Genomic DNA, 10113 nt, shown 5'->3' with positions numbered 1-10113 from the left:
ATGGAAAAGCTATGGAGGTTTGAGGATTTTGAAGAGAGATGTACGGTTTTTTTAGGAGAGATAGAGAGAGGAGAGGGACGGTTTCAGATGCAGATGTGAGACACTTTTTTTCTTTTTTTTTATATAATTTACGGATTTTTAAAAAAAAGGACTGAAAATTTTTGCTGTATGACACGTGTCAAATGAGTAGGGGTATCCTTAGGTTCTGACAACTAGGATGTATAGGTCATGCTTTATGTGATGTAAGGGATACGGAGTAACAAAATTGTATGTCTCTGGCTACATATATATTTTTCCACGTGTTCTTTATTTACTAAATTCAAAATGTATATACTAATTGTATGTCTATGTAATATAATTGGAAAAGTAGCAATATATGGAGTAGTTTTTCTTTTACTCTCAAGTCTCAACCTTCAAAACCTAGGGTTTAGTCGTCTTCAACCTTTCCAGATTTCAAGCTCAGGTGTTTTCCTCTTCTCATCGATTTTACTTATCTTAACATGATATCTGTGGATACTGATTTTATTGCTGTCATTTAATCTAATAAAAATAAAATTTAGGTTTAATTTTGCAGTTATCTCTTACATTAGATGATCATCAATGCGAGTAAAACGTTACTATAAGTGATGAAATTTACACTGTTGGTGACCATGTCCTTTTCATCACTATCATCATTTTGTTAATGAATTTTAATTATAACTTTTTTAATAGTAATTATTATAGATAGTTGTAAATGTTCTTCAAAAATAAAAATGCTATAGATGATCATTTCTACATGTTTATGTGTTGATGTTTACAAAAACTAATATTTGCAGAATTATCAAGTACCTACGACAACATCCTGAGATGAAACCTGAATGTTTGACTACGGATCGAATCAGCAGCCTTCCGGATAACATAATTGAAACAATCCTATCTCTTGTTCCAATAAGAGATGCAATCAGGACGAGTATCCTCTCAAAGAAATGGAGATACAATTGGAACGAAATCCTCAAACTTGTGTTCAATGAGAAAGATATGTTTGATAAAGATCATGATGAAGATTCTGAAAGTGAAGATGAAGAAGATTATGAAAGTGAAGAGGAAGAAGTTTCGGAAAGTGAGGAGGGAGAAGATTCCGAAAGGGAAGAAAGGATGTTGATGAGAAAGTGTAAACATTATGAACAAATACACCGCAAGTCTAAAATTATTAATGCTATACACCAAGTTCTGTTAATGCACGATGGTGTAATATCTTAGTTCACCCTTTCTATGAATTTAGATAACAAACATGATGAAATCGACAAAATATTAACTTATTTGTCGAGGAAGAATACTATCAAGAAATTGGCACTTCAAATGACTGGTGACAGACATTGTTATAAAATCTTTCCGTATAAGTTACCTTCATCCGTCTTCGCGTTTCGTCTGTTAACTGATCTATACCTCCAACAGTGTGATCTTTACCATCTACCAAGAGCCAGTAGATTTAGTTGTCTTACAAGCTTATTCCTGAAAGATGTAGAGATCAATGCAGAAATGGTTCTACATATCGTATCCAAGTGTCCATTACTCAAGAGTTTCAGTCTGGTAAGTTTAAATTTCCTATTAGAATATTAAAATATAGACCGTCATTAACTTATATTGTTTTTTTTTTTGTTTTTTTTTTTTTTGTTGCTGCAGGTTCAATCTTTTCTGAATGTTACATTCACTCTTGCTTTCTTGTATAAGCTATTTGGGTGTTTACCTGTGATTGAACATTTGAATGTTGCCATTCGGCCCCATTCATTCTCTAAGGTAAAAGACGTAGCAACATGTTATATATTTGATTTAACTCACAAAACAGAAAAATTGGACCTATTAACATATTTTACTTTGTTCTGTAGTCCAACTTTGCTTTACCAGGGCTTCCAACCCCGATGGTCTACCTCAAATACGCGCGTTTACACGGAAGTTGTTTCGTAGGCGAATATGGGTTGTCGTTTGCTGTCAATTTTATCAGAAGCTCCGTAAATTTGGAGAAGCTTAAGCTACAGGCAATAAACTGCTTTGGTTCTGATCTTAATTTAAGGAAAACCGATGCTTCATGTAGGGTTACCGAAATTATTACGAGGAGATATCTGAGATAGACACCTTTATTCTGGAAGAGAATTCAGATATTAGGTTGGAACATATGAAGGAACTGGAGATTAATGTAGAAGACAGACATATACCAGATGACATATCTGAGATAGACACCTTAAAGTTTGTGAAGCTTATATTGGCCATATCACCTGTGCTGAAGATAGTGAGGATAACTTTTCACCATATATGGTTAGATGAAGACTTAAATATATTAAAAGATCTTTCAAGCGCCCCACGCGCGTCACAGATGGCAGAATTTGTTGTTGAGCATATATATCTACAGGATGATGAAAGTTGAAGTTTAGTTTATATATATTTCTTACTAATATGGTCCCGTTGGTTTCATTGTGTTACTGGACCTTGTTCTTTTGGATTTGAAGGCATGTGAAAGGGGAAAAGTGGTTTTAGGATCTCATTAAGGTTTAGCATTTGGTCTCTAATCAGTGATAACCTGATTACTTGGTGTATGTGTTTTAGATGCAGCGGTTAAACTGTTAATTTTTGATGTTTAAGTCATATTTTGGATTTGGTATTAATATGATTAATTTTCTCCAGTCTTGGCAGTCGGTACTAAATGCTTGTTATGGTGTAAATAGGCCGAGTATTGTTGGTTAAGGTTAATCTGGTATTGTTAACACATGGTTCGTTGTAACTATTATGATCAAACGATGACGAAGATTGATGTCAAATTCAATTCGTTTCAAATCATGTTACACAAGGAATAACCATCAGTTGACTTATTATGATAATATACTGTTGCTGGTTGGGTACTTCGGTTACACGATGACAGTCCACCATATAAATATTTTCTTGGCCATTATATTTTATTTCAGTAACCCGTGTTGCAGTGGGCTATGACATTAGTTGCAGCCAATCCTATTAAAACTCTATTACGCTACTCTAGTTCTCTTCGAATGTGGTCCGAGCAAAAGTTAAAGGTAGGAATAAGCTTGACCCGGTCTCCTTATTGTCGTGTACAAAACTGCAGCTGAATTTCTCAATGAATATTCAAGACAAATTTTTAATGTTTTTTATACACAAACACCCCGTGTTAATAATATTTCAAAAGATTAAAATTGTATAGCTTTTAATCTACCAACTTGGAAGTTTTCTCCTGATTTGTGTGAGTGACGAAACAACGAGGTTGAAGATAGAGAATGACGTGGACTACTATCAACACAACTCACTGTCACTGCATAGGCACCCGACACATTTTGCAAACTGCAAAATGTAGGCTTCACACATTAAGCAAATAAGCATGCAAGAAAGAATATGCTCAGGAGTTTTGATTGGTTGAAGTGGTTACAAGGAATATATGCTCACCTGTAAACAGTGTTGTAGTCTTGTAGAACTCGGGATTACTCGGCTAGTACTCATCTTCGCCTATGGTTCGATGTGATAAAATTGAACTCAGCATACAATGTGAAGATGAATGAATTAAATGTGTCAGATTAGGAGATAACTGAATGAATTACTCCATTTTGGATGATAAACATTTGTTTTTTTTTTTTTTTTTTTTTTTTTTTTTTTTTTTTTTTTTTTTTTATAATTTAACGTAAATTGCAAGCGGGTGTTTATTTTTATTTATTGAAGATGAAGGAAAGAAGTAACAAATTTGTGAGAAAATGACAATTCTACCCTTATGTGCATGACTCATGATGCCTTTTAACGGAATTTTCAATGTCAGTTAGTGATTTGGACTCTCCGTGCAATATGTATACCACAGGAATTTCTCTAAGTCAAAAAAATTCTTTTGTACCCCTCTAGCTTTCAGAAACTTAATTTCAATATGTTTTCTATTGATACTCACTAAGAGGTTGTAATAGATGCGCTCACTGTTGTAAAAAATCCGATTACTCGCCGATTAATCTCTGATTACTCATTTTTATGAGCAATCCGTTCCGATTTTTCAAAATTCGTTTAATTAATCGGCCAAGTTCATTGATAGGTTAAAATCGAATTTGGTAAGCAAAGTCGGTTAAAGTTAAAATTTGTCAACATTTTATCATGAATTAAAACTAAAACTTTAGAGTATTTTTTTTTTTTTTTTTTTTTTTTTTTAACAAAATGAACAATTTTAAGGAATTACGTTAAAGTTTATGTATATGTTTATGGTTATATATTCACACATATAATTTTTAAAATTTAATATTTAAATATATAAAGTAGAATTCGAATCCTCAATTAATTCTCGAATTGTTGATTTCGCTGTCGAAAACCTCTACCAATTAATCTCCGAATGATGAATTTTTGGAACATTGGATACGCTTACAAACTTATGCAGCTAAAACACAATTTTACACTTGAAATATACGGAGTAATATAAAAAGGAAAAATGTAAATTTTAGAAGTTAAAGGGACCTCAACACAGCAAAGATTGATTACTTTATTTTGGTATTCATTCTCGACCACAATATACACCAAATTAAAATCAAATTCAAATTCAAAACTTGCCGTTGCGTTTCAACAAGTAAACGTTGCGGTTTAGGGGCGCATTAGATTTCAAAGGTAAATATCGATACTTTTTAGTTATTTTTCTGATATTTGTTTAGGTATTCCAAAATGACTGCGATGTCACTAAACCAGTTTATCTTTTGATCATCAATTTTCATTTTATTTATTGCAGCTCTTATCAAACACAATATTTTTTATATAAATAAAAAATGGTTAAAAGTAGAATTTATTTGAATTCTCGCAATATTAGAGTTGATGTGTTCAACAATATGCATGTATGTGTGAAACCTAAATACTGATTATGCTGAATTGATTTTTGCGTATACTCTGAAAGGACCCGTTCATACCGATTATAAACGATTCACAATAGTTGATTACATCGCGAGGTTCTGACCTCTATATGATACATTTTACAAACATTGCATTCGTTTTTAAAAGACAAACTTTCATCACATCGAAAGTTGACAGGCATGCATACCATTTCAGAATATATCCGATCTATAAATGACTTAATAATATTCTTGATGAACTCAACGACTCGAATGCAACGTCTTTTAAAATATGTCATAAATGAATCCAAGTAATATCTCTAAAATGAGCAAATGCACAGCGGGAGATTTCTTTCATACATGAGAATAAACATGCTTTCAAGTGTCAACCAAAAGGTTGGTGAGTTCATTAGTTTATCATAATCAATCATTTCCATAATTTTAATAGACCACAAGATTTTCATTTCCATTTCTCATAAATATACATCTCATATCAGGCATTTCGCACTGCATAGAGATAAAAATCATTCATATGGATTGAACACCTGGTAATCGACATTCATAAGATGCATATAGAATATCCCCATCATTCCGGAACATCCTTCGGACATGATAAATTTCGAAGTACTAAAGCATCCGCAACAATGGATGGGGCTCGTTGGGCCCGATAGATCTATCTTTAGGATTCGCGTCAATTAGGGTGTCTGTTCCCTAATTCTTAGATTATCAGACTAAAATGGGCATATTCGATTTCGATCATTCAACCATAGAATGTAGTTTCGATTACTTGTGTCTATTTCGTCAAACATTTATAAAAGCGCATTGATGTGGTAGCGTGGGGGTACGTGATAGTATTATATTTTACTACGAAAAGTGATACAAACTACACAAGTTTTAATTATTTATTTACAAAATGGATATACTTAAACCTTGCTACAACACTATAGGCAGTGTACCTAATCGTAGAGTAATATAGTTTTTAGTAAGTCCGGTTCGTTCCACAGGGAGCGGGCTTATTGCACACTATATTTTTAAACAACTATATTTGTACAAAATATATAAATAAATATATATAATAATATATAAAAAGGGGGTTTACCGTTTAATGACCGGTTTGTCGATTTATATTTTAAGTTACAATTAAAACCTAATGCAAAATATAAATGACGATAATTAAAGTAGCGAAAAATAAATGACAATAAATAAATGACGTTAAATAAAATAGCGAGTAAATAAAAGTACGATGAAAAATACAATAAAATAATTATTCTTATTTAAACTTCCGTAATCATGATGTTTGACGTGTTGATTTTGGTTTTATGCCCATGGGTTAATTGTCCTTTGTCCTGGATTATTTAATATGCCCGTCTGGTTTTTGTCCATAACAGTCCATCAGTCATAAATATAAAATGCGAGTGTCCTCGTCAAATTATCCTTATACACGAAGTTAAATATTCCAACTAATTGGGGACTTAAACTGTAACAAGGTCTTAATACTTTGTTTAATAATTACACCAGGATATCGACTGCGTGTAACCCAAGGTTTTAATACTTTGTTAACAATTACGCCAAGTGTCCTTGTACATAATTTCACCCCTGTTTTAATAAGTCCATAGACTATTAATCCATTCCCGTGTCCGGTTAAATGAACGATTATTCGTACATATAAATACCCCGCCCATCGTGTCTGATCGAGTGTATATGGTTATTTATAGGGACGTCCAATTGTAAATCTTTATATTAAAATTAACAAACTATCATTTAGTTAAACAAATATAAAGCCCATTAATAGCTCATAGTCTAATTTCCACAAGTGTCGTTCTTTTGTCCAAACCCCAATTATAGTACAAAGTCCAATTACTCAATTTTAGTATTTTAGCCCAACATCATGATTACTTTGTCTTAAATAAGCATAATAATAACTTAAGTACGAGACATTAATTTAAAAAGGAGAACATAGCTTACATTGATTATTTATCGCGTAGTGGTACACGGACAGAATTTTGACTTCAAAAACCCGTAAAATAACCTTTACATAACCCGAACTAATCTAATATAAAACTACCCTATACTATATATATTATATATATATTTATTTATTTATTTATTACAGAGTATTATTATTATTATTATTTATTATTTTTATCGGACGAATGCATGGCCTTTTATAGGCGTTTTGATTTCTGACAGCTCCGCGAGTCGTGGAGTTTTTGGCCTTCAAACTCCGCGAGTCTTGGAGTTTGAAAATCCAGCTCAGGATCCTTTGTCTCATAGCTTGTCGACATGATTATATATATATTTATAATATATAAATAATTTATATAATTATTTATATATTATATTTTATTCTTGTGCATAGTTGACTCATAATTTTTGGTCCATTGCGTCGGGCGTTGATAGTTGACTCATGTCTCGGTTCTGGATTTTCGAACTTCCTTGCGTACAATTTAATATCTTGTACTTTGCGTTTTGTAACTTGTACTCTTGTCATTTTTAGACGTTTTTCATCAATAAATTGAACCTTTTGAATTGTATCTTGAACATTTGAGCTTTTTGGAAGTTTGTGTCTTCAAATCTTCGTTTTCGCCTTTTGTCTTCGCACTTATTTATTTAAACAATTACAATGAAAATATAATACAATTACATATGAAAACCTATTATTTATGAGGGATAGTGCTATAAAATATATGTTCCTTTTTAGCCTTATCAAATATCCCCACACTTGAGCGTTGCTTGTCCTCAAGCAATACAGAACTTGAAAAAAAAAACATACATGGATCACTTTTTTATTCATCACACTTTGTACATTAGTGATTTTGATATGGTGGTATAAACAATGATAGTAACGATAGAACCATGGTTAAAGGTGGGTGTGTCATCCACGGTTGCCTCGAGTTTAGGTCAACGATACTTGCAATCAAATAGCCGATTTACTTTCGGTTTCCAAAGCAAAGTGCACATTTGAAAGGCGGTTTACAGTCCCACATGACTATGAAAATTTAGATCCTTTAGGAAATTAGATCTTTATGGAAACATTTGATCTTTTGAAAATTCAATCTAGCTTTTACCCTAGACAAGTTTTCCGGAATAACCCTTCACCGGTGTTGCAAAATATTTTTGTGGGTTTCAGATTTGAAAATTTTAGCTCAAAACTTATGGTTTTGTGTCACCCACTTGCTAACCTTGTATTAGGAAAGCAACACGTCCAGTTTACTTGTCCCGTATATTACCTTTCGGCAAACTACCGTCCGGTTGTAAAGGAAAGCGATGAACAAGCAACTGTTAAGGCAATGTCCCGTGACATGCTTTTGATTATGGTCTATAAACGTGTCGGATGCTAGTACTATCCTTTGTAGGAGCAATAGTAAAGCTCACCCTTATAATTTTTCGGTCTGGCACAAGGTCCTGTCTTCGACCATGCTATGCAACCACCGTTCTTACGGTTGACACCCGATTTGGTTCAAGTGACCTAATGAATTCTAATGAATTCTCAGAATTTTACGTTCAATGGTAATGAACGTATTGAAAATAGGTTTTCAGAAAACAAATCGGTTTTAATTTGATCAAAATATTTTCTCGTTCAAGCTCGAGTTTAGATATCATTGAATTCCATGAGTTTGTAATTCTCAATCTTTAAAATCAATCTCAAGGATTGAGTAATATCAGGCTTAAATGCTGATTTTTAATCTTTAAGGAGATTATCCTTTCTGGGGATCTGATTCATTAGTCTTATCAAGCTAATTTGCACGGTGCCCCCCCATTGTACGAGATAAATCCTTCTCATGGTTAGGATAAATCTGACCACCTGGCGACCCTGTTTGATGCTGAGGTCCGTGGATTTCCTGCTGATTTTAGAGATGACTTTTCTAGATTTTTCGTCAACCTACAGCTGGTCTGGACGACAACTTCTTGACCTAAATCAAGAAGCGCGTGTCTTTTTCGGAAGACTTTACTTCCTTTTAATGATGGAATTGATTCATCGTGTAGATCCATCTTTCATTACAGTAAATCGGGTAAAACAGTTAATTTAGTCCAAAACAAAAGCACCTGCAATAAACTTTACAGAAACATGTGATAGATAATTTTTTATTGAATAACTTGGTATATTCTCCCCACACTTGGCTTTTTTCATGCGTCTTTTTATATCCTAATAAATAAATTCAAGCGTTTTAGTTGTTTCTCAATTTATGTCCTTTCCGAGGTAACGATAATTTCGGTATTAACACCTAATTTTCATCGTTCATAAATATGTATAAACATGATTTTGAATTCATTTATTTGAAATTTTTTTTAAAATTTTCACAAAATTTGGCAAATAAACTAAGTGCAAATCCGAGAGAATTTATAACCCTTCCCCACACTTAAGATCATGCAATGCCCTCATTTGCATGAAATCAGACTATAATTATAAATTCATGAGGGTGATTAGTGTAGAAAAGTGATTGAAAATACCCAGTTTGTAATTACAAAGCTCGTCGAATGATAGATGGCGCGCCTCATCGTTCATTCCTTCTTGTTTTATCACACATGTTTTTCTTCAAAAACGGTTGCTTTTCTGAACTGTTTGATAATTTTTGAAAATGCGTCTTTTACCCTAACTTATTATGCATGTTTATTAACGAGTTATGCACTAACCCGAACCCCTAATTTAACGTTAAGTGGTGTTAGACTTCCCCACACTTAGCTGACGACATGTGAAGTCGGTAGAATAAGTTCCACGAATTAGAATAGTGAGCCAGTTATTTACATCTCGGGTGGTGTATAATATATCAATGGGTTTAAAGTTTAGACTCGCCCGATTGTCACTACTTAATTCTTTTTTAAGTGTAGCTTTTAGTAAATGGATATATCTCTTTTCTGGTTCTTGGTCAAATGGATCGATATACACCGACATACATACTATAGGGTGGACAATTCCTAACATTTCCTTCCGTTTATTCTCGGGATCAAAGTTTTCACCTCTATTACCCATTTGGGTGAAATCCGAGGTGTCATTATCTATTAAAGCTCGTAGTTCATCTTCGATAGATGACTCGTCTATTGAGAATATTGGGTTGGAAGGTTGTTGAATAGTGAATTTCGGGATCGAAGTAAATTCTTCTTCATTAACGGTCCTTATCAGTCCCTCCATTTTGGTCTCGGGGGTAAAATTTTCAACGTTATCGTTTTCCCAAGAGTACCAATTTGTCACCCTTACTTCTTCTTCTTCATCCATTGATGGATCGTTCATTTCGTCGGTAGAGGCTAATGTGTCGATATGTTGTGAAATTGGTAAAGCTGAATAAAA

The 10113-nt window shown here is 33.2% G+C and overlaps 1 protein-coding gene across 1 annotated transcript; it reads left to right on the top strand.

The window, feature by feature from the left end:
- Positions 1-2401, top strand: LOC139849739 (F-box/FBD/LRR-repeat protein At1g13570-like). The gene is made up of 6 exons (XM_071839366.1): positions 1-95; positions 816-1150; positions 1262-1569; positions 1663-1776; positions 1866-2015; positions 2072-2401. The coding sequence occupies exons 1-6, from the start codon at positions 1-3 to the stop codon at positions 2399-2401; spliced, it is 1332 nt and encodes a 443-aa protein (XP_071695467.1).
- Positions 2402-10113: the final 7712 nt, after the last annotated feature.

The sequence above is a fragment of the Rutidosis leptorrhynchoides genome, chromosome 5, assembly GCF_046630445.1.
Source record: "Rutidosis leptorrhynchoides isolate AG116_Rl617_1_P2 chromosome 5, CSIRO_AGI_Rlap_v1, whole genome shotgun sequence".
NCBI lineage: Eukaryota > Viridiplantae > Streptophyta > Magnoliopsida > Asterales > Asteraceae > Rutidosis > Rutidosis leptorrhynchoides.
This window is presented reverse-complemented; position numbering and strand designations above follow the sequence as displayed.

Excerpts from the sequence above, each read along its gene's own strand:
- LOC139849739 (XM_071839366.1), top strand. The coding sequence starts at position 1 with ATGGAAAAGCTATGGAGGTTTGAGGATTTTGAAGAGAGATGTACGGTT. Across the intron at positions 96-815 it reads GGACGGTTTCAGATGCAGAT|AATTATCAAGTACCTACGAC; the intron begins GTGAGACACTTT and ends TAATATTTGCAG. Across the intron at positions 1,777-1,865 it reads GGCCCCATTCATTCTCTAAG|TCCAACTTTGCTTTACCAGG; the intron begins GTAAAAGACGTA and ends TTTGTTCTGTAG.